Source organism: Grus americana, chromosome 12, assembly GCF_028858705.1.
Source record: "Grus americana isolate bGruAme1 chromosome 12, bGruAme1.mat, whole genome shotgun sequence".
NCBI lineage: Eukaryota > Metazoa > Chordata > Aves > Gruiformes > Gruidae > Grus > Grus americana.
In genome coordinates this window covers 9,419,005-9,443,757 of record NC_072863.1, presented here as the reverse complement: position 1 = coordinate 9,443,757, position 24,753 = coordinate 9,419,005, and the positions used below count along the sequence as shown (strand labels likewise).

At 46.8% G+C, this 24,753-nt stretch overlaps 1 protein-coding gene across 13 annotated transcripts in view; it reads right to left on the bottom strand.

Annotated features, from left to right (window-relative positions):
* The window catches only part of MBNL3 (muscleblind like splicing regulator 3), a 99,015-nt gene that overhangs the window by 56,659 nt on the left and 17,603 nt on the right, over positions 1-24,753 (bottom strand). For 9 of the 13 annotated variants that reach the window (XR_008578937.1, XM_054839200.1, XM_054839197.1 and 6 more), the window contains exon 2: positions 7,165-8,152. The exons of 3 other annotated variants lie outside the window; for them this stretch is intronic. Coding sequence is in view for 9 of the 10 variants with exons in the window: in XM_054839200.1 (XP_054695175.1) it covers positions 7,165-7,338 (174 nt within the window). In the remaining variant the exon portion in view is untranslated. Of the gene's footprint in view, positions 1-7,164; positions 8,153-8,328; positions 8,455-24,753 lie in introns of those variants that run through there. One more of the 13 variants, XM_054839201.1, reaches the window with a different exon arrangement.

Here is a 24,753-nt window from a genome sequence, read left to right as displayed (position 1 = left end):
GCATCAGTCCCTTTGCAGGCAGGCCCTCGGGAGATACGTGGGGTCAGGAGGTCTGGGGCACAGGCAGTGCTCTCCATGTTCAGGAACAGAAGACCTTTAGAGGACATTTCTACAAACACGAGGCTGGACCTGGTGTGACCCTATGTCTGTTGCACTGCCACAGACAGGACATCTGTCCAGTGTCTCCCCCAATGAGTCAAACCCCAGCCTCATGCCAGCAGGGGCTGCCCACCCCCCAGGCACTCCAGGAGGGCTGCTGAGACACCTTGCTTATGGGTACCCATGGGAAGGGAGCACAGTCACAATGAATTCACCTTGCAGCACAAGATGGGCACCAGAGAACCACCAGGGTCCCTCCCCACTGACACTTTAATACTCATCAGGCCAGAGCCACCCCAAGGACAAGACCACCACCTTGGAGACTCTCACTCCCAGGCCTGGCTTTAGCAATGCCGCACCAGGCAGAGGAAGAGCCACATTGCCTTGTGCCATCAACAGGGTCAGATGTGGGACAAAACAAGAGATCTACCCGAGCTGGGAGAGGATGGCAGGAAGAGACATACTTGTCTCCATGGGAAAACATGTTGACAGGGAGAAAAGTGCTCAGAAGTTACTTTCACTGTTACTGATACTAGTTGATTAATGTCTCCATGCTGACCAAGCCTGTACAACAGTCCTACAGCTTTACACGGGGAAAGCCAACACAGATGCTTAGATTTGCCAAGCAGCCGCTGCAAATTCATCTAATATCCACCCTCCACATGAATAAGAGTCTGAGGGCTGTTAGTCAGGCCAATCTTGCATATGAGGGACCAATACTTTCAGAAGGAAGTTGCCCAAGCCTAATCAATTAAGAAAATGTGAACTCCAAGTATTAAACTACTGCTACTACTACAAACGTCACACTGATAGCTTTGGTGGGCATTTCCCTTTCAGACAACTCCCTGCCAGCTTTCTCACAGGCTCTTAACATCTACCTCTGTACTAATGGCAGCAACGTCTGTACTGACTGACTAGCAGTTAACAGTGTGGCCCCTACAGCTATCTCCAGGAGCCCCCCAAGAAGGGATGATGGGATAGGATGGGTCTCACTTCTCACGGTCTCCATCAGAACTACACAACAGTACTCCCAGGATTTCCTCCACTCTTCCAGCAATGAGCTAATAAGGCAGCACCCCTCTGGGGTGGCACCAAACCAGACTATGCACCAGGAAACGTACGGACACCCCATCTTTCTTGTCGTGTTACCCCTGGAAAACACCAGAAGGACCTAATGGAGATAAGGACACAGCCAATCCCTTCTCCCTCCACAGCACGCCTCAAAAATCACCTGCTTGCTTTAAAGCACAGATAAGGAGTTCCTGCCAAGGACTGTGCAAATAGCTGCAATGAGTAAGACCTTCCCACCCCTTGCTGACTACTGCTGTCCCTGCAGCAGAATGACCAGGTAACACCAGCCTGTTTCTAGTTACATTCATTCATCACCCAGTACCTCTGCACAGAGGCAGGACCAAGGGGATTTCAGCTCAGACACTGGACTTTGTGTTCAGCATGTAAGGCACTCTGTCCTGCTAACCCTGCTGTAGAGGCAGTAACCTGCAATGGAGAAGCAAAGGGACAGCTCAGGGCAGCAACCTTTTAAACCATGACAGCAAGATTCACCAGTGCTCATCTGTCATGGTTCAGCTGTCAGTCACAGATAAATGAAGTGAGACTGCTGGGACATCAGAGGAAGCTATGGATAATGCTAAATAAATCAAAAATACTCTGCACAGACCTCTGTCCTGCAGAAAGTTTGGTTAGGCAGATTAAAGCAACAAGGTCTATCTTGCCCTGGAAAGTTGAACATACCTAGGGAGGTCACACACCATTCAAGTAACCAGCCTGACCCCAACAGAGAGCATCTGCAGTCCAGACACCAGGGCAGGCCTGGGAGATACTCAGCCACAGGCACCACCAGGTGAGCTGCTCCATCAGTAGTCTCCATCCCACAGATGTGCCAAAAATATTCTGGAGACAGTGCACAGAGTTTACACAGCATGTGTGCCAATTAAAGTATGCTGTGAAAACATGAAGCTTGCGGTAACCCATACACAAGAAGGAATCAGACCTAAATATTGTTTTTGCATTTACGCTTTCTTATTCTCATTGAAGTACCGCTCTAAGAGAAATACAATAGCAACAGTTCTTATATAAATAAGTCTAAATATGTTTTCCCCACTTTTATATGTTTGATTCAGTAGTTATAAAAAGCACTGATGATGTGCTGTAAGACACACAAGCATCCAGACAAGACAAAGCTGCTGCAAATCTACTTCTCACCACAAATGCTGTCGTTACACAGGTAAGTGCCTTAATGACTAATTGAAAGTAAAGGTTTCTCACAAAGGTGACTTGGCTCAATATTGTTCATCTGGTTTATCTGCATCTCCATTACAATAAGCTGAGACATGCAGTCAGAGTGTCTCCAAAAATATCTCTATGGCTTTGTTTGCTTTCTTCTTCCTCTGTGAGAGCGTAACCATATGCTAAGTTTAGTGGGTGTTTTCAGTTGTTTCCCAGTTTGGAGTTTATTTAAATTAAAAAAAAAAAAGAAAAAAGATTTGATTGCAAACCAGTAACAGAAATAATTCTAGTGGAGTCAGCATAAAACAGGTATAAATTAGCATGAAAACTAGAATGAACAGCCTCAGGTACACCAGTTTCAAGATCATATGGTACATTTATTACCCAAGCACAGGGAACTTTTTAGATTGTCGTAAGACTTTGAATACTATTACCAGATAATAACACTTCTTTTAGAAAACAGACAATTTAGACAAAACGGTACTTTCAACTCCTTATTTTATGCCTTTTTTTTTAAATATAGAAGAAAACTTCCCTGAAACACGCAATAGCTTAACGACGTTTTTTAAATTAGACCTCTCAAAGTCAAAACTTATACCCCTGAATTTTTAACCACACTATTTTCTGTCTTTCAAAATGCTCTTCAGAACTTTGATTTGCATATGGAAACATCTACATTCATAACGCAAATTTAAAAAAACCAACATGCCCCACAAAGCTGGGCTTGTAATTTTTTTTTAAACCCTGAGTCCATAGTGCAGATAGACAAACTGTGAGCAGTATAAAGCAAAGCCTCTGTGAACACCTGGTGTGCATTACCTGCATATTTTTACATAATATGTCACTATCTCCTAATAACCGTCTCTCAGCTTACTGCTCAATTAGTGTTTCTGGTAACTAGGTGCTTTTTTTCATTCCTGACATCTTCAGAAACCAAAAGAACACAACTAACAATTTGCTGGCCAGGGAATTAAGAATCAGACAGGCTCATACCACGCCTGCCTGATCCAGCCTGAACAGAAAGGCTAATGACTTGAGTGCTAGCAGACAGCCCACTGCAGCGCCACGACAAGCCATTGTATGAATTGCCATGAGGCAGCAAACCATGTCCCGACCCTTGCAAAAAGCACCAGCTATGCACGGGACGGTGCACACCAAGCCTGGGAGAGAAGCCGATGAATGAACCCCAAGGCCATCTGGGTTTACAGCGATGACAGTACGCTCTTCTCCTTTGCTCAAAACATCTCAGAGGTTCTATGGGACTTGCCCAGGGGGCACCGCAGAGCATCAGCTGCTGCCCAGCAGCCCTCGTGGTCACTTCTGGAGGAGAGGTGGCCCAGCAGGGGCTGGCTCTCATGCCTCTGGACTGCCCTACATCAAGCAGTGCAGGCTTGCCCTTCCATTCACGCAAATTAATTCAGACAACACTGTTCTTCCAGAATAACAAGGGGGGAAGCGCGAGTAGAGAGTGAGAGCTCTCTTGGCATCCAATTCAAATCTGTGAACAGCTTCTCACAAGGAACTATTTTTAAGTTTCATATCAATCTGCTTGAAAAAGGTTCCTTCTGCTGCCTACAAATGTGCAAACTCCCCCTTCCAAGGACAGCAAGATCCAGCCTTGGACTTGCAACCTAATCATGACTTAATATTTCATGACCAAAGCACTGCACAACCACACAACGCTCCCGCAGACAGCGTGCCCTGGTGAACCTCACCTGAGCATCAGTGAAGCCCCCCGCAATTACCTCTTCAGGAGTCCTGTGTGTGCTTCACAAGCTTACAGGTAGCACACATTCACCTGTGAAACAACCCACACTGAGGCAGCCTGACTGCTTCTGGAAGCATTACTGCTCTTACTGCCGCAACAGAGGCAGAACTCCTATGAGATTGGGGGGGGGGGGGGGGGAAGTGAGATGCAGTAAGCATATAGATGCTGTGCGTGACCTGACCAGTGAGGTGAAACCATTGTACACTGGGTTATCAGAAGTTCCTGCATGAATGCATTGTTCAGGCTTAAGAGGTCTGTGAGAAAAAAAAAACAAGCAACAGCAGTACACAATGGATGCAGATAAGCAACCTCTGAACAAAGCCCTGGGCGACTGCAAGACAACGGGAAAACTTATTAGCTGCAAGCATCCTACATCCTGTCTCCAATAAAGCAACACAGATGTTCTGCTAATGCAGGGCGTGAAAAGATGAAAAGAGCACTAAGCAGCTATCGAGCCCTGCGCAGGAGAGAGGGTCAGTGTTCAACAGCTGTTGGAGGGAAACAGCGGCTGAACACACAAAGATGTCCACAGGATGGGCATGAAAAGCCTCCTCTTAACAGCTCTGAGAATGTAACATCTCTCGTCACCAGGAAGGGAGGCCACTGTTATGACCAGGAGCCCCTCGATAGCATTGCAAACAGGGCTGTGCAAGCCCAGCTCCAGCCCAAGAACAGAAAGACCATTGTTTGAGAGTTTAGTCACCAGGGTGGTTATGTCCACTGGGAAATGCATGGTGTGTGCATACACACGGAGGCTGTGGCATTGGAGACTGCATCTCTCCGTGGCATAGCAGAACCAGGGCTCTACCCAGAGAGCAACCAGAACCATGGGGCTGGAGGAAGGGCGGGCTTCAAGTCCCACTTCTTGTTTGAGAAGTGGGGTGCAGAAACAGCCCCAGCATCAACCCCCGGCAGTCTGGCCTCTCCTCCTGGTGTACTTCCTAAAGGCAGAGGTGTCAGCCTTCCACAAGGCTTTCCTAAGCCTGAAAAATCTGGAAAATCTGTTCCCTGGAAAATTCAGGCCACTTAACTAGCACATACTGGGCATCTGCTACTGTGTCAAGAGGAAACTGCAACGAGAACATTATTTAACAGCCAGTTACACAGGAAACACACGGAGCTGTAGAAGTTCCTACCCTACTCCTTTGGCATTTTTTGCTTTCTCAACATGATGCTCCCCATTCCTGAAGCAGGAGACATGCCTGCTCATGTCAGCGGGTGGAATTTGAACCCCAGCTACCCATACATTTGGTCCTGCACATCTCACAGGCCCAGCTGTGCAGAGAAGGGCCAGCACAGAGCACCTGGGCGTACTGCAGACACTGCACCCGAACTAGCACACATGAGGAAGTGTCACCCACCGGGTGACACTGGACTACGGCGCAGCTCAGAGTTGAGCCAAGCTGGGTGGTTGCACAGGGGACACCTCCCCAGGACATAGTTGGACTTGATCTTAAAGGTCTTTGCCAACAAAAACGATTCTATGATTCTATGACATGGCAAACATCAGGCAAGTTCTGCAAGGGACATGGTACTACCCTACACAACATGACAGCACTCCTTCCAGTTCACAAATAAATGTTATAAAATGTAAACATATTAATCTCTTCATTCAAAGTATCTGCACTGCCACTGGCTACAATTCAAAAGTTTCAAGGGCATAAAGAACATCACTATTTTTCCCTCCGATAAAAATATTTTTGTCTTTCGCTGTCAGCAAACCAGCAATGTAAATGAACATTTGAAAGTCACTGTATAACTAGGAGTCATTGCATATAATAAGATTAAAAAGAGCAAAACCGCATGCAAATAGGAAGCTTGAGCTTCTTGGTAGAAGGGAACAGAAGTGAAAATTCAAAAAAGCCACAAACAGTAACAAAATGGGTAAACCCGTATTAGACTGGATCCAGCCCTGGTCTGAACCTGTGTATACATAATTCCACCATTTCTGTTACTCATTATGTTCATAAAAATAAATCCACATCTTTTCAAGCAACAGTTGAAGTACAAAGGAAAACTTTTAAGCTTGTAAAATTTACCAGATTCCTTCTAGAAACTCAAACAGGTTAATTACTCTGATCAAAACATTAAACACAATGTCAAGATTTGTCAAAAGCAATCAGTTAGCCATACTGTCTCAGGGTTTTTACCATCCTATTTAAAACACCTTTGAGGAGCCACACTTTGGGGGGGGGAAGGAAAAAAAAAAAAAAAAAAAAAAAGGTGGATGTTCCTGTCCTGAGAACTGTGGCCAAGTGATCCCGAACAGAGATGCCCGCTTGCCCTCCTGCAAGCCCCCAGTCCCGACTCAGACCCTGGGTATTTGGTAAATTCTGAAAGTCACCAACAGTGACAAGCAAGCAAGAGCCATTTACTGCCTGAAAAATGGACTCTACAAAGATGAGCACTAGCAAAAAAGCTCAGCTGTAACTTGGACAGGCCTAGCAGACCCATCGCGTTTGCATGTCCCTTACAGAAAGCATCTTCCCAACACCCATTTTTCTGGGAGCACTGTTCTCCAAATATTTTGGCTGTTCCTCATCTACAGGACAGCATAAGAGTGCATCTGCAACTCTGTCTCCAGGAAATACACATAAAGATGATTCATTATCTTAAAATGGTGCTTTCATTTCTGCTCATTAAAAGCACATTTTGGATCTTTGCGCCAAATGCACAGCCGATGTGCTCTAGACACAAATTAAAGCACTGGGTTTCAGTTCTCTACTTTTCTCATTTCAGTTTCATTTGCTGCCCACAATGTGCATTCTCCATTTCAAGGACAGCTGTATCAGACCCGAGCTACTATCGGAAAACATGCTCTGGATAAAATCCCCTCTCTCCCTGTGATACCTGGCACTCCAGGCAATTGCACTTGATGTCAGAAGCAACCTAGATTTCAGGAGCTACATCCCACACCAGCAGCATCCTCCCTGCAGAAACAGAGCAACAAACAGTTGTTCTGCACATCCCACAACCCAGCACGCTGAGCCATTCAGAAGAGAAGGAAAAGCAAGTGAGCTTAGGTAATGCACGCGTTAGACAGTCCTCACCTTTAGGGAGTCAAAGCAGGCAATAACTCGACCATTTTCCACATGGCAACTCCGTGACGGATGGGCGAACTTGCACTCTGCATCAGACCGAGAACAAGTACCTCTCTGAAACTCTCGACACACTTCTAACGTCAGCCATTTTGTATCACGAACCAGGGAAACGTTTACAGCCATATTAAAAAACAAAAATTAAAATGCAAGCAATCACACCCTTCTTCAGGGCAATATTTACTGCTGATCTTTTGTTTTCTTCTTTTTTTTAAAAAAAGGGTAAAAAAGTGAATTCAAGTTAAACGTGAAGAAATAACTAACTTGTTGCTTTGGTAGAACTCCTATTCATCAGCACTTAGGTTTTCATTTAAGTCAAATCGTGTTTGTTTAAACAAGAATTAAACATAAAGCCAATCATAAAATAGAAATCTTATCAGAACAACTGAAAATCAAATTAGAGGCCAGCTCCTAAAAGTGCAATTGTAGAAGTTAAAATATAAGCGTTATATTTTGTGCCACTGCCGAAGTTACTTGCAAATAACTGGCAGACTTTCAAAAGAATTCTGTGCTCTCCAGTTAATGGTTTCAATTATTCTTGCAAAAAGCATATGCTGCTGGCAGCACTTCAGTTTGTGGAATGGTCTCAGTCCTTGGGGAGAAAACTTCAGGGATTTTTTTCTTTCTATTTCTTGCTTCTAAAAATTACAGTTCGCGAGCATCAAAACGAGCAAAAGGACATCTGATTTTTTTTTTCTTTCTTTTCTTTTAAATATTTGCTACATACTCGGGGGAAGGAAAAAAAATGGCTGAGCAAACTGCGTGTAAATGGGGAGCCAAAAAAAAAAAAAAAAAAAGGGCAAGGCTGGAGGAGTTGCCGTCAGGGCACGAACCGCAAGCAACGCCGAATTAAAAAGAGAGGGGGGCGAGGGGCAGAGAGAGGCAGCCCTAGACAGAAATCCAAGCAGCGGTGGCTTCAGGAAAGGCACTTTTCAGCAACCTGCAGGAAAAAGAGAAATAGAATCAGCCACGAGCCGACGGCCGCCCCCGCTCAGGCGGGCGCGGGGCTGCCCGGCCCCCGGCGGTGCGGCGCGGCGCCGGCAGCCATTGTCGATACCAGGGGCATTTCCCGCACCAAGCTGCGCATGGGAGGAGGAAGCGGCCAATGGCGTTTACCGTTGCAGCAGCAGGCCTGGGCAGCCGACCAATAAAAGAGACCGTTTCATAGCGGCCGAAGCTGGTAGACGCTGGGTTTTGTGCCCGCCGCACGGAAAAGCGCCTCAGCCTCACAACCCGGCCTGCGGAGCGGCCGGAGGCCCGGGGACCCGCGCGGAGCCCGGCAGCGCCTGAGCGGGGACGGGCCGAGCCCAGCCTCTGCCCAGCTTCGGCGCGGCGCCGCGCCCGGTCGGCGATGCCCTGGGCGCCCAGGCAAGGCGTACTGCAGGGCCAGCAGCGCGGGGTGGGCTGCATCCACCGGACAGCCCTCCCAGACTAGGGAAGGATATTTTGCTCTTTAGTCTTTTTCAATTTTTTTTTTTATTTCATTACACACACACACCGCCCCCCTTTCTCTAGGAAACGTTCAGGCAGGAAGAGCAGCCGGTGGCTTTCTTGTATACAAAGCAGTAGGAGCTGCTAGAGCTCAGCCCCATAACCACTTCGCATATTTAAGGTGTTTTATTTAACCCATTGCTAGCTGCAGAGCTGTTCCAGCAGCGACCTGGGAGGGCACATGAAGACAAACGACTGGTTCACAGTCGCTCCTCTGGATTCAGAACCTACAAAACTAAGAGCAAACCCGACAGGGAAACCTGAGCCAGACGCACACGGAAAAAATTAACTCATTGCTCACAGCTGTAGTTTTCCACCAGACTAAAGTCAACTCGAATTACTCTGACTCCAGCAACTCGTGTTATACAACAAGCAACTTACAATGCATTCCTATTCAAGGCTTCCTTGGCATCAAGTAAAATGTTAAGCAGTCCCTAGAGTTTCCCATTCTAATATTAGCTGTACCAATGCTGCCTGATAGGATTGGGCTCTTTCCAAGTTCCCAAAATCCAGCCCTTTATCTTCCTAAAGTACTGCCGCCCAGTTTTGCAAACGCTTGATGGGGTGCAGGATGTTACTTGTGTGACTGAGACTTGAAGCTTTCACAGACGAAGAGCCTTCAACTACAAGAAAAGGAAGCTTAAATTCCTCTTTTTGTTATTGGTGTGTTATTGCAATTACACTGATCAGTAACTGAAACCTACTGGAGCTGGAACAGTCAAACAATGCTACCAGGGAAGAAGTGTGGGAAGAGGCTGTCATCAGCAGCAGGGGGTGGGGCACAAAGGCTGTTTGATTCAAGGATTGAATTATTTCACATTAAAAAACAACATTCATTAAACCTACATTGCAAGTATTTTCTAGGCTAATTAGAGTCAAGTTCATAACAAAAAGCTGGCCAGATCCTTGCAATCCAGCTTGCAGCATCAGCACAAAGGTTAGTCTGATCCATGCTTCTGGAAGGACCTATGCATTTTTGCACATCAGGTGGGGAACAGAGACTGCAAACATCTGATTTGCTAGGCACGTTTTAAACTTCAAAGGGAAGGGAAAAAACCGCACGTTTAGCTATGCTCATATCTTCTGGGTTTTGTAAGGAACAGTGATGCTCTAAATCAATTCCAATTTTGCAAACGGGGCAAATTTAAACAGCAATCCCATTCACTGATGTATGGGCTCCCAGTCCAAATGAGCTCAGCAAGCAGGAAAAGATGTGCGGAAACCCTTCTGCAGGGAGCTAGGGACTGGCTGGGTGCAGCTCTTAAAAACGAGCTAGAACAGGTCAGATATGGGTGGGGATTAGAAAAGAATGCTCTCTCAGAAGCTGCTCTGAGCAGACTGAAATACAACCATCTTGTGGATTAAGTGCCTGTTCCCAGGGAAGTGAGGATCTGTTAACACTGGGGCCTGAATACGGTGAATCTGAACTTAACACACAGTTACACCAAGATATACAAACAGTGTAGTAACATCTGCCACTTCCCTGCCCCTCCACCTTGAGAAATCCCAAAGAACATAATAAACCAAACGTTCACCCTCTCACCTGTGTAGCTCAGGAGCACACACGTGCATGCACAGACACAGAGGTACATGCCTGCACTAAGCTACTCAGTCCTCAAGATGAAGGGAATCATGTTAATGGCAGATAAGTCAAATGAATCCTACAAAACATTAAACTACGAATATCAAGACATTCAGATACATGTGACATGGTTGATATTTTTCTTTTAAAACTCTTAGGGGAGGAAAAAACAAACAGAGCACTCTGAAGAAACACTTGCCAATGTCCTGCTGATGGAAATTGAGAAGAGACCCCCAGCCCCACACCCTGCAGAAAGGCACATTTGTCTGTTCAATGCATGAGAGCAAGACACAAGGAACATTCTGTGCTACAGAAACAACCAACGTTCCTGCAAAAGGACAGACTATCATCTCAGACCCTGGGACTAGGGCTCCTGTACTGGGGAGAGCCAACTAAATGAATAAATTGTTAAAAGCGGGGGCCTGAATTCTGCAGCCTGCGTGCCAACCAGCAGAGCACAGCAGCAGCACACTTGTTTGCCGTGCACTCAGGAGAGCACTTAAGCACATGCTTAACTTTGAGCATGCCGACAATCTTACTGGAAAGAAGAAAACCTGAAGCGTGTACTTAAGTGTTTTGCTGAATCAAGGCCTAAATAAAGGAATCTCTTTCGCAGGTTTATCAGGGCTGGGAGGCCAGCAAGCACAGGCAGCTGTCATCACATTTCAGCTTACATGATCGCAGCACAGAAGAGAGTGAGCTAGACTTTTCTGCAAGTCAACAAATACAGTGCTGTCAATGTTTGGATTACTGCAAATTCCCTCTCCATGTGGCCACAGGGAAGCTGAAAATGCGTGCACGTAGGACTGACATCACACCAAGCGCTGTATAGTGCTGCAGCAAGGCTCCCATGCATGCCGCCAAAGGGTAACGCACATCAGACACGAACCTGCCTCTGACACTATAAAGCTTCAGTTCTCCATGTTTGAATGCTGGCAACAACCAACTGTAACTGTTCTCACCATGATGCATCCTTACAATTCCCTTCTATTATCTCTTTTCTTTTTCTTCTTTTTTTTTTGGGGGGGTGGGGGGGGAGGTGGGTGGATGGGGGAACGACTGGCATGTTATTCACTTTGTTCTCCCACTTATTTCAAATGGGAGGAGTAAAAACATCCATGCCAAAACCAACATACAAGGATAAAAAATAGCTCCAGAAAACACAGGCTTCATTAGCGTGCAGGAAATACAACAAAGGGTAGGTGCTGCCTTTTGAACCCTTCCCAGCAAGCCAGATCCGTCTGACAGAGCTCATCTCTTCCACTACCAGATAGGCCAATCTCATTTCAACGGCAGTGGTATCAAAGCTGGAGAAAGCAGTGGAGAAGAGAGAAAAGCCCATGGCCTTTATCCCTGTAAGGAAACTATAATATCCCTGAAGCCCCTGCTCCAGGGCCACTTGCTGGGCCAGGCTCTAATTGCTTGAGATGCAGGAGGACGGGGCTTGCTCCAGATGTCACACCCAGCCTTGCACCTACTGAAGTAAAAGGGAACAAGGGCAATCTGAGGAGCAAAGGTCACGCCAGGGCTCGCCTCTGGCAGCACTGAGATGCCCTCACCACTTGAGGTAACGTGAGGATGAACGTATTCACTTGACACTTGCATTCTCCCTGCTTTCCATGAAACCGATCCCCTTCTGCTGACGCCCCCCATGAACGTCAACTTGTGAGGATGCTTCCTGACAGCTGAGTTCAGAGATGGTAATTTATGTGACAGGGTGGATTCAAGCAGCTCCCAAGTGTAAATGATGCTATTTAAAAGAGGGGGGGACATGTTTTGGGGGTTTTTGTTGTTGGTGGTTTTGGTTGGTTTGATTTTTTTTTTGAGAAGAAAAAAAAAAAAGACTCAGTAGAAGTGACGAGGTGGGTTCCTTATTTATTGTTCCTCAAGGATTTCCAGGTCGCGACTGCTCAGATGAGAAGCAAAAGTGCTGTTGCCCTGACTGTCCTGGCGAGCAAGAACAGCAGCTATTCCCCTTTGACTGAAGTGCAATAGGGACAGTGCAGATAGTGAAGGGACACTGGAGCTTTCCTAAAGCCAAGTTCCAGCCATGCCCTTTCTTTAGCATATGTGATGCTGTCCATGCTCCTCTCATCAACACAAACCACCAGCGTGTGACAAAGAAACCAAGGACCCACTCTCCTGAGCCCAAGCTCGGCCCTGTACTGCCAGGCTGCAGCATGCTTTACCCAGTTTTGCAAGTTATGGTCAATGAAAGCTCAGACCCAGCCAGTCTGGATGGATGGACACCCTGGAGGCACAGCAACAAAGAAACTGCACTCCTAAACTTGCAAAATTCAGACCTCAAATCTTTCCCTAATTCCACCACAACTTACATCCCACCCCTGAACTATTCATGTTCTCTAAGTGTCAGAGCCAAAAAAGACTTCTTTTCATGGCCTTTCCTCAAAGCACTAAATTCAGCTGGCAGCACAAATGACACTCTCACTCATCAGTCCTTGCACCTTTGAGGCGAATTCTGTCATCTCGGCTTTTCGTTGCATCTTAATGGGTACGGAAGAGCTCGGTGCACCCACCACTCCCTCCTCAATAAAATAGAATGGGAGAACTCCTCACTTAAACAGCAGTGAGATGTTTCCACTATCAAAAAATCTTCCAAATAAACGCTGTGTTCCTGGAAACACTGCACATGGCGAAGAGAAATGGGAACAATGAAAATAGCACATTGAACTCTTTTGTTGTGAAAGAGAAACAGAAGCCTTTAAGAGAATACCACCACCCATCCAACAGCATTTTCACATTCCCGTAGAAAACCAAGTCTGAGCATCTTCCCCAGTTCGTTCTTTATTACTGCTGTGAAAGTGGAGGAGAAAGAACACATGAAGCTGCATCTTAGCTCTTCAAAGGAACCAAAAAGTTATAGTCAAGGGCAAGTTTTTACTGGGTGATGTTATACTGGTATATTTCTTGGCACTGATGCATGAGAAAAGATAACCTACATTTTGGGGGCCTTGCAGTCAGTGAGGAGGGGAAAAAAAAAAAAAAGAAAAAATCTAGGACCCACTGAGCCAGGAACACGATGACATTAATTCAGTTGGCTGACATTAGAGAAACTCATTTTGGGTCTCACAAAAGCCCATGGCAACTTAGGTGCTGCCATGATCGGATCACTGGGCATCTCTGCTTCACTTGAGACTGGTTCAAAAGTGGAACTAGTAAGACTGTACAACAGCAAGAGAAACCACAAAAATAACACATGGTCAAGGCATGGATGCTCCACCGCTGAAGTCCTGATTAACAAGGCTCTTCTTACCCTATATCACATAAAACCCAGCAGCACTCAGATTCCTATAGACTCCAATTCCTCTGCTGTTGCAATGCTGACAGTTTGCACGCAGCAGGGCTGCCTCCAACGTGGGCCGGCTCCCACCCCCCGGGCTCACACGGGCTGTGCACTTGGGACAGGAGCCATCTCTGCAAACAGCGGCTTCTCCATAGCTTCTCATTACCTGTGCATTTAATGGGCTGCACTATCAAGCCCAAAGAAGGTCAATTTATTTTCTGCTGTCTGCAAGAAGTATTTTTGCTTTCAAATTAGAAAATAATATTCTATTTTTCCACTGTGGCCTTCATACTTTAAAGCAAACACTTTAGGGACACAGTAGACACTTTGAATATTTCCTTTATGAACATTCTGTACCTGGACACTTTCTCCCTCAGGGAACAGTTTACTTAAGGTAGACCTTTACAGCTAGAAGAAAATAAACCTTCTTTTGTTCTTCTACCAGTTACTCAGAAAAGGAGCAGGTTTCCTCTCCATGGCCATGCATGAAAAGTTTCCGTTCAAGGTCTAATGGCAGATGTTGGGAGCCGTGAATCACCAGCGATCACACCGTGTGCCAAAGAGTCAACTCAGCCCTGAGTGCCGTCTATTCAGAAGAGGACAGCAGAACCCAGAAGACACACGCACAAATAAAACCACCCCCCAATGCTGCTGCAATGGAAGAGCCTCGGTGGCAGGACACAAACCCACTACAGAAGTGGCTGCGTGCACAAGGTGGATGCTTGGGCATGCAAATACCACCCATCTCTGTGCTGAAAGAGCCACTAATGCTCATCCTTCCTCCCCTACGCTTGCTCATGCCACTGGCTTAGAGCGACTCTGCAGAGTGTGGGTTACTGGTCGTGACCTTGATGGAAAGAGCAGCACAAGAAAAAGCCTCCTGCTTCTCAGTGGGGAAGGCTGCACATACTGTGTCCTACCCCTTCGGAAGCTCGCCAGCCTTGCTAAAGCTCCTGGATTTATGGCTGTGGTGCTCTGCGGGGACAGCAGTGCTGCTGTCCTTGGGAAAATGGATTGTCCATCACTTGTCTCTGGGTGCTCCCCACTGCTTTTAGCTGACCTGGCATGACTTAGGCAGCACTTTTACCTGGAGAGGTGGCAGCTGAGGAACCAAGGGGGGAAGAAAAAAAAAAAGAAAAAAAAGAAAAAGATAAAATAAAGCACCACGAGGGAAGGAAGCCCTTCACTGCAGAGAAAAAAAAAGTATAAATAAACTTGGGGAACTTTATCCTCCCTTGCATACATGCAATTCTCCACATTTACACCCTGCAGCAAACAATTACAGGAAAAATAAATGCCAAGTTTAAGGAAATATTTGAAAAAAGTCACTTTGTTTCTGAAATCTAGGATTCTTCACTGTGGACTACAGAGCTCCCATTCCCTCAGCTGCCTGACATCTTCACAATCTGTTTTGCCTCTTCATCAATCTCCACCTCCTCCTGTCCACCAAAGTTCAGAGAACTTCTCTCCACTTTGCTCCTGCGGGATTATTTCTTCTCAAAAACGCTTCCACAGGCAAACGGCTGGGAACTGTTTGCCACTATCTGCTGGGTATTTCTAAGCCAAAAACACGTTACAAAAACATTGCAATTTAAGGAGCTTTTTTATTTGTTTGTCTTTGAACAAAGTCACAGAAGCTGCTGTGCTGGACCCACACACGTGCCTCAACAGAACAAATACCTTCCCATAGGGTGTTCCAGGGCAGCATGCAATACAGTGCTTCAAAAGAAACTTCCCCTGTTTTCGCTGAATAGATTTGTTGTTAGAATAACCACACGCACATTTTTGTTCTTTCGGGCTTTTGATTTCCTGCCATCAGCTTATTTGGGACCAGTTAGAGGTCAAGACCCCTTCCCTACTCTAGCTCTCCACTAGGAGCGATGGTGACCCAACTGTGAAGCCACACCTGTGAGATATGGGCATTCCTGGGGGATGCTCTGCTGATCAGGCAGCCAAGCAGGAGTTTTGCTTGAGCTGGGCTCCAGCCCAGCACCCATTGCTCCTCAGCTGCAGAGACATGGAGAAGGATGCTCCCCTCTACTGGCACCCGCCTGGCAAATCCCTTCTAGCCTCATATGGGAGGCAGCTTCCCGGTGCCAAGGGCCAGGGAGCTGTGTTAGAGCAGGGTGGCTAACCCAAAATAAGCATTTCCTCTGCGGTGCAGAAGCAGCTACTGCGCTGCTGTGAAGCAGTGCTAAAATCCCCTCCAGTGCCAGCACCACTTGGGAGGGGTTAGGACCACAATTACACCAGCTGCAAACACAAAAGAAAAAAAAAAGTTGGCAGGGATCTCTGGAGGTCAGCTAATCCAAACCCTGGCTCAAAGCACAGCCAGCTTCAGAGGTGGATGCTTCCATCTCCAAGCACAAAGAAAGCTGTCTCACACAAAGAGAGCTCAATTGAGTCAAACAAATTTACAGAGGAGACAGGAAAGGCCAAGGCTCATTAAGGCTTGTTCCCCACCACGTAATCGTAAGAAATAGGATCAAGCAGATGTATCCCACAATCTATCTGATTATCCTACTCAGTGTTCAAGAAACCCCCAAGGTCCTTGCCAATAAGATAAGTGTCCGCGCGTGTTTGGGCAGGCTGATGGGGACGGCTGATGGAAGGAATGCCTTTACCCAACTGCCCTTCGTGGGATTCTGCTGGCAGGAACAAGCTACGGGCCTCTCCTAAGCTCCAAGCATGGCCCTAGCCCTCGAGCCAGGCAGTATAACAGGAGAAATGCTGCAATAAAAGCCCAGCTCAGCCATTCACCGTGCTGCAGAGGAGACCTGGGATTTTTGGGAGGTATCAGACTTGCTGCATACACAGAGGAGAGCTGCCCAGGTCTGGTGCTTCATAGGTGCCTCTGCCCGTGCGCATGTACTTGTGCCTGGAAAATTCCCACTCCAGACTTCTCAATCACAGAGCCTGCTGCTCAAGGAGACAGATTTTGTCCAACAGCAAGGGATTTTCCATTCGGGTCCCATACTGCATGTCCTCAAAGCACATATGTGCTCCTACCCGCACACTGTAGTTTGACACACTCATGTGTCAAACTGTCCTACCTGGTGACTGCAGGCCTGCAGAAAGAGGACATGGCATTTGGACAGAGGTTTGAATTCTTTCTCGGCTGGAAGAACTCACAGCAAACAAAAATAGTTTTTCTTTTAACATTCTTTGTACTGAGCACTTGGATGAGCCATAAGTAACTTGGCAGCAAACCAGTTTGGTACAAACACAGAACACCAGAACACAATGCAATCATCACAAAGCCACCGCTCTGGGCCAGACAGTAATTTTCCCCTTTGCACAGGGCAGGCCTCCAAAGTCTCTATGCTACTACATTCAAGTCCATCTGAATTACACGATGTGTTAAAAATGAGGACTCATGCACAATAACAAAAACATTTCTGGGCTGCGCAGAAGGGCATACCGCGTACAAAGGTACTAAAGACACATTTGTAAAACAATTGAGGACTCGGGAAAAGGGAAGCCTTGACTTATTCCTCAACTCAGACCTCTAACAGCATCCTCAGGTTGCAAATCAAACACGTGATGACAGGAGACAGAAAGACCAGTAACAAAAGCATCCAATGTGTTTAGGACAATTTCTTTCGGGATTAAAAAAAGAAAAATAGGACATGCAGAAAATCAGGAAAAGCAAACATAGCAACAACCAAGAGCATATTTTCCACTTCCATACGCCAGTGAAAATCCAGAGCAGTCTATTCCCAAACCTCAAAGGCATTATCTTTGCACAGGTAGTGGCTGCATATCACCACTCATCCCTAAGTGCCAGAGTGGGACCCTGGAGACAGGGGCTCAAACCCTGCTGCAGCACGGGTGCCACAAGTGCTAAGTCGCTTCATCCCTCTGAAAAACGAGGGCCACTACTTTCCTTTCTTTCAGTGATGTTTGGCAGATAAAACCCAGGAACGACAATCAGGCATTAAGAAACTACTATGGTAAAGGCTATATAAGCACTAGATGAATAGATCTGTCTCAGACCCCACCGTGATTACAGTATGAAATAGGACACAGTAGGCGGAGCAGAAAGCACACACACACACATATACCTGCCCCATTAATCCAGCAGGCTGCAACAGGATGAAAGGCATTTCCAACAACTCTGATCTTGCTTATGCAGCAATAAGCACCCTCCCCGCGCAGAAGGGAGTCACTGCTGCAGTACACGCGGGGAGCAGCCAAGCCAAGAGGCACCTGGAGGATCTAAGTGCCAGTTTTGGCAGCGTACTTCGGCACCAAGTGCCACCCACTCAGCTAGTAGCCAGGGCCTGTCTGCCTGGTGCTCCCTTGGGACACTGAGGGGTTGGGGATGCACACAGAGAGAAGCCAACACAGCTAAGCCCTGAAAAAGGCAAGGGGAAGTCAAAGTCACCCTCGAGGCACTTTCCAAGCCATTCAGAGTTAGTGTGTTGGCCTCTCCTGCCTTCCACACACCCCAAAATCTGTTATTCATTGCTCTTCATCTCACTGCCAGGCTGATGAATCAACTTTTCAGGGACTGAACATCCTCTGTTCTCCCTGAGATGCCTGAGTCATGGACACCAACTGAAGTCCTCAGATCTTCACTTCTCTCTCCTTATCTTCCTGTATCAGTAATTCGAGGGACTCCAGTTTTCCCCCACCACAGCCCCCCCCCCCCCCCCCCCCCCCCCGGAAGTCTCAGTGACTTGAATTACTTGCAATTTCCCACTTAAGACCCTGTGGCATGCTTTTCTTCTAGAAATCCTCTGACTCAGCATGAAACTGCTGAATCAAGATCAGGAGCCTGAGAAGGTGGGCTCTAGCTAGCCTGGGCAGATGTACAGATGAACAGTGCCTTCCACGTGTGCCGTCCTTCCTGCCACCACCCCGCAGCCCCCAGCCACTCATGGCCAGCAACACGCAAATGCAGAAGCACCTACTCCTGCCTGGCTAGGTGTCTGTCCAAGCTGACTTTTAAAGCAGCAAACAAACAAACAAAAAAACCAGATAGGAATATAGTCCCTCAAATCTTGAGCATGCACTCTGAACCACCACCCACCAGTGCACTTATTTCCCCCCCCAAGGGAAGGAGCTCGGGTGAGGGCAGAGGGGATAGATGGCAAGTGGAGTCTTTGTTTTAATTGGCTGCTGTTAAGAACATTAGAAGGATGTTTGAAGGAGAATGATTACGGGCAGAGTGCAGAGGAGGTAATCAAAGGTGTCCAACGAACTGAATTTATGATGTGGCTTAGCAATCCATCACCTGGCTATCATTCCTACTTACATGCACATACATAAGACTCAAAATATATTTAGCCTGGAGAGGTCTGGAAAAAAGTGGCTGTTCTTACAACCCCAGCTAACAGCACTTTGCTCCTTATAACATTATAGAAGAAATTTATTTCAATTTGGGGAGGGAAATCTGTTCAGATATAATGGAGAAATTGTTTTAAATTCTTCTAAGTGTAAAGGCAACTTTGTTTACTAAATGCATACTAGGGAACATATGTGTACAGCACAAACTCAGCAGTGGAAATTTGGCTCCCTGCAATTCTCTGATATAGATGCATTTTTTCCAGAGGAAGTCTAATGGTCTTGTTTGTTTTCACCGCTAATAGAGGATTTCAATGAAATTTTCTATTGGGAAAGTCTAATGAGGTCAGAATAACAAAACAGAGTAACTAGGAAGGAATGTAGCTGTATTTTATTTTTAGAATAAGGATAAAGGTGGGGCCTTGCAAGAGGAGGGGATGGGCCTGTTTTGGCACAAATGGCCAAGGCTGGAATGCTTGGTCCTGTGAGCTCGAGGGGGTTTTGAGCTTATTTTTGCAACGGTGAATCCCTTGCTTAAATCAGCAACAAAATAGTGGAAAGGTCCAGCTGGGAGAAGAGCAGAGTGATGCCTGGGGGCACATGGACAGCCAGGGCAGCAGCAGTCCTGGGGACCGATTGCAGCTGGGCGGCTCTTAGCCACGCTTCCCTCCTCAACCTGTTTCTCTTTCTTTGCTGGAAGATGAGTGCCTTCAGCAGCTCTGCTGAACTGGGTATCTCTCTATTTCTGCACATTAAAGGGAATCCAAGTTACAACAGGGTAAGCGTTGCGGAGGGAATCAAGAGCAAGAACAGCCTGATGTAGCAGCGCAGGGAGGGCACTGCAAAGGGAGCAGCCAGCAGTAGGACAAGGAATAGGATTTACCTTACTGTTAAGGCTGGACGTCAAAACCCAGTGAGACAGGCTCAGGAAGAGAAGACATGGGCCAGAGTAAGGCCGTGAAAATGAAAAGGAAGGAACAAAGCTAAATAAAAGAACCGAGGCGGAGCAGGAAGTGGCTTGACTGGGATAAACAGGTAAGGAGGAAAAAGGGTGCATTCAAGAGCAAGCAGGCCGTGGTCTGTTTCCTGGCACCAGCTAATCTGATTGGCATGGAGATACAAGAAACAGGCTTAAATAGCTCATGGGAGCAGATCTTCAGCTGGGGAGAGCCATCATCACTCAGCAATTAACTCCCTCACAAGCTCTGCCCCTAAACCTGAAGTGCAGAGCTGACCCTGCTGAGCACAGCCAGCGCAGAACAAAGGAGAACAAGACGAAGCATCTTTGTAAGGGTTAACAGACAGCAGAGAACAAGCTGTTCCATGCATTCAGGTCAGGAAAAACAGAACTGGGACTTGACACAGGCACCGTGCACACATTGCTCTGACAGGATCACCAGAGCTCAAGCACAGGAGCAGCCAACTCTGCCCACCAGGAATGAGACTGCAAGGAGCTTCACCTTACTATGTGCAGGGACAGAGTTAATGCAGGGGAGTATCTGGTGGGGGTATAGCTTAGGGAGCAGAGTGCAAGCCCTCCAAGCAGCAGGAGAGCAGAGGAATGACCTTCCTTCCACCTGAAGCCCACCTGGAGACAAAGTGCCAGCAGCACCCACAGATGCTCAAGAATGACAGCAAGGCAGACATGCACAATTTCCCACCCCGATGCTCTTCAGCTTCCCACTATTTCGATCTCTGAGGACTTCCTGAGCCTGCTGTGGTTTGCCTGCTCACTATTCCCCAACCAACTGCTCGCTTAGCATTGCCCAGTCTCCCTAGCACTTGTGCAAGCTTCATGTGCCCACAACACCCTTTGGCAAGGACCTCCACGGCTCCATCATGCCTCATGTGAAGGAGGAAGATCTCCTTTGGAGTCCTTGGCCACAAACACACCCTTATCTCCTTGCCTTCCCCCTGCTTGGTTTTAGATGCTGCAGACTGAGCACCAGTCTCCTCCCAGAGAGACATCCTTTGAGGGACTTCTATTATCACTGATGAAGTTAAAATCTACGTACAGCAGTTTACAAAGCTTATTTTCCTCTTAGATAAAGGGGAGGGTCAGGGTGACACAGAATAATCGCAGGATGAAATGCCACAATTTCCAACCCTTTCTGGGAGCTCAACGCAGCAAGTTTCATTTGCAACCCCAGACTTTGGAGCAAGCTTGCAATTAAAAAAAATTAACAGTCACCTTGAATACAAGGGCTAGAATCTAACTAACCCACACTCACACTTTGTTAATAAAGAAGCTCTTCTGTAGGCTATGGCACAAAGGCACTTTCCCAAAGATCAGGTTACTGATCCACCCAGCTATGCCATGGTGGAAATTTCAGAGACCTTTACATAAAAGCTCCAAGAAAGTGCTCCTCTGTGGACACCTCCCTGCCTGCTCTTCACCCTCTGCTCTGCTAGGAGCGGGGTAAGCTTGAGCCTGGCTCAATCCATGGGTAAGGCAGGGATTGCAATTTAGCAATAATGATGGCAATCACAAGGCATTTTCAATGGACTGATGACCAACTGGGTGGGGTTACATTACAATCCATTAACCTAATCAGCATTTAAACCTCAGTAACTACGCAGCAGAGGCTGCCACTGGGATTATAAAACAAAATGAGAACATACTCTTAAAACATATGTCTTTCAAGGCTCTGGAGAGCCTCACAGCTACATCTTCACAGATAATCACATCACAGGTACAGGACAAGGTTAGCTAATAAGTGCCCAGAGCTAATGAGCCAGTTTATTCGTCTTATCTAGCAGAGAAGTGTTTTTTACTCTCCATCCCATGGTAATGTTACCTTGACAGGTGCAGTGCCTGCAGTAAATACTAGATCTGTCCCGTATTCTGAATTACCCCTTTAGGGATGAGAGCAAAAATACATATTCGGGGAATGGGTGCTTCCTACAGCCTCCTGCACAGCTTGCAGCATTAGAAAATTAAGCGGACTGGAAGAGCAAAGCCTGATGCTGCCCCGAAAGCAGAACTTATTACATATCACTCATAAGCCAGTTAAACTAGGGAGCTGCTACTCCAGAGCCTTTTTTGCTTATTTCTCTGTAAATCATAGGGCAAGGGAAAAACACGAACTTCAAAGAAATGTCCTGGAAATGCCATGTGCCCTAGGACACCCCATATATCCCAGTGGCAATAGCGCTGAGCCTAACTGTACCACTCTCCTGAATTGCTATGCTACCTCTTAACAAAACATTGATTGCATGCCTTTGCTCTTATTGACAAGCTGGGATATCACTGAAACATGGTGGCAGTTGGTAATTAATATTTTTAACTCTTGGAAAGTCTTTTTTATGGCAAGTACTTCCTGCTGGAGTGGGTTTTAATATGCTGTCCTTGCTCCTCTGGAAGGGTGACTCACCAACAAGAGGACCTCGGGTGCACACGGATGGACCAAGGTCTCAGAAGTGCTATTGGACTACAAGAGACCTTGGTCAGGACAAAATGGTCTCATCTCCATCTAGGCAGATGTTCAGAACTGTGGCACGGATTCTGTAGTTTTCCCATCATTCTCCTCTTTTTGTTGTTTTAGTCGCTAGTTCAGTACATCCCCCAGGCTCCACACCATTTCTGCCCAGCCAGGGGCTCTGCCAGCAGACAGGAGGGCTCTTTTTGTCTGGATCTTTGTTCTTTCAACATCATCTAAATATCACTCCCTTAACACTTGATTTAATATTTCAACCCCTTTAATTACACATAGTGGAGATTTTATCGGAAATCTGATTATTGTTTGAAAGTCTGAGCACTTCATCCCAGCCTCAGAATTGATCTATCGACTGTTTTTAAATCTCCCATTTTAATTTAACATTTAACACTTTAGACCCGCATTAATTACATTTCCCATGATCAATATCAACAAACACCGTCTCTGGCCCTCTCCCGATAGACAGACCTCGGAGACCTTGCTTTGCCAAAACTCTCAAGACAGCTTTGCTCTTTAACATGGGCATTTACAAGGCCGATATCTCCAGCAGGAGAGGAAGAGAAAGAAAAACCCATGAAAAACAGTGGTACTGAGGAAGCAGCAAGGTTTAGTAAGCAACACCACCGGCAGAGAAGCGCAGGCACAGACCTGACCCCAGCGGTAGCACAGGGACTGGCCTGGCCCCAGGACGTGGGGAGCAGAGACTCCAGCCAGGTTGCCATCCATCTGTCCCACCCCCGTCTTGGCCGGAGGGGGACCAGGCTCTGATGCAGGGAGTCACTATGTACAGGCTCCATCGTAACTCCTGCCCACGCTGAGCAGTGGGTGAGCTGGGCTTGGCCTGTCCAAAAGCTGCACACAAGCCCTGGGGCATGGGAAATGCTGAGGGGTCCATCAGGGAAAGCAAAGCTCACTATCTCCCGGCATTTAAACACACCCCGTGCTTGTGCCAGCCTGCAGGTCTAGGTCCCTCGCCGCAGCACAACATGGAGAGCAAAGCACTTCTCACAGCACTTCTGTGGTCCCTGAGAGGAGCAAATCTCTTGTTAGCAGACACAAACCACATGGTCTAATTAAGGAAGACAACCATCACGCTGCCTTTATATCCAGTCACTGCCAGCTCTCAAAGATAGCTGCTATAAGGCACTGGAAGGGTCCAGCTTCACCAGGAGGACAGTACCAGATTTCCTTCTCCAGGCCATGAGAAGTAGAATTGGAAGTGCTTGAGGGAGGGTTGGGTGCTCCTCTTACCCTGTCTGCAATGCATTTGTGTTTCTGTATTGCAACAGGAGATGGAAGAAGATAGTGTTCCCAGCACCACAGAAAACAGGAATATTTGTCCTGAATAATTTCTCTAGTATATTAAGCACAAGTCATTCTTATGCAAAGGCTGCCCTGTACAGCTGCCAAGGTCAGTAAGACCTTGATTTATTTGCTGCATAAGGGCTGGCTGCGCAAGTTTTACCTTGTACATATTTTTTCCATGCGTTCTCCTGTCTTAGATTTCCCCACTGCTAGTGCCTATGCATCTTGCTGTCTGTTCAGCAGGTCATGCTACCTTCTCCAGCTGTTGATAATGACTACCCAATATCCAATCCTCCAGAACAGTCAAAATTCCAACAAACCGATTCTGACGGTATGTTTAATTCAAAAGACACCAGGGACAATATTGAATAACAATTTTCAAGGAAAACATGCTCCACAGCTTTTGCTGAAAACATCAATATGTTTCTATTTTCAGGGGGTCTTGACCTGCTATCCACTCACACAGCCATCACTGTTCACATTCTAGTATCTACATACAGATGATTTTTTGTGCAAGGATTGCATTCAACCAAATGGCACTGCCTGCACACACGAGCTCTGGATTACAATACCAGCGAGTGTAGATTTCAGGAAGCAGCCAATACTGAACAGCCTGGATCTAAATAGATGCCAGGGTCTGAAAATAAGGCCCTATGCATTCTAACTGCAGAAACATTCTTACAGACTACAGCCAATGGTTATATCTGGACTAGGGACAGTCCCTCTCCCCAGTTTACTAAATCCTGTGACATTGCAGGGGCAACAGTCAAATTTAGATATTTGCACGAGGAAGAAAAATAGTATTTTGAAACTGTACAACATCATGATACTGAAAGGACTCGCATGTCAAGAAACTTTAATCCAAGGAGTCCCTTTGCAGAAGAACAGAGTTAATTGCCCTACCTGAGGTCAATGCCCAGGTAGGGAGACTTCACAACAGCCTGCCCTGCTCGGGAAGCAAGCTACCCTGCCCCAGCCTCTACACCCAAATCAATGGGGAGATAGGAAGCAAAAATGTCCAGCACCGCCCCTGATCTGCCAGGAGCAGTGCAGCAGAGTCCCCCAGTGACAGCAGTTCTTCTTTCTTGCTGGTTTATTTCAAGCTACACCTCACCACACCTGATCGACCACAG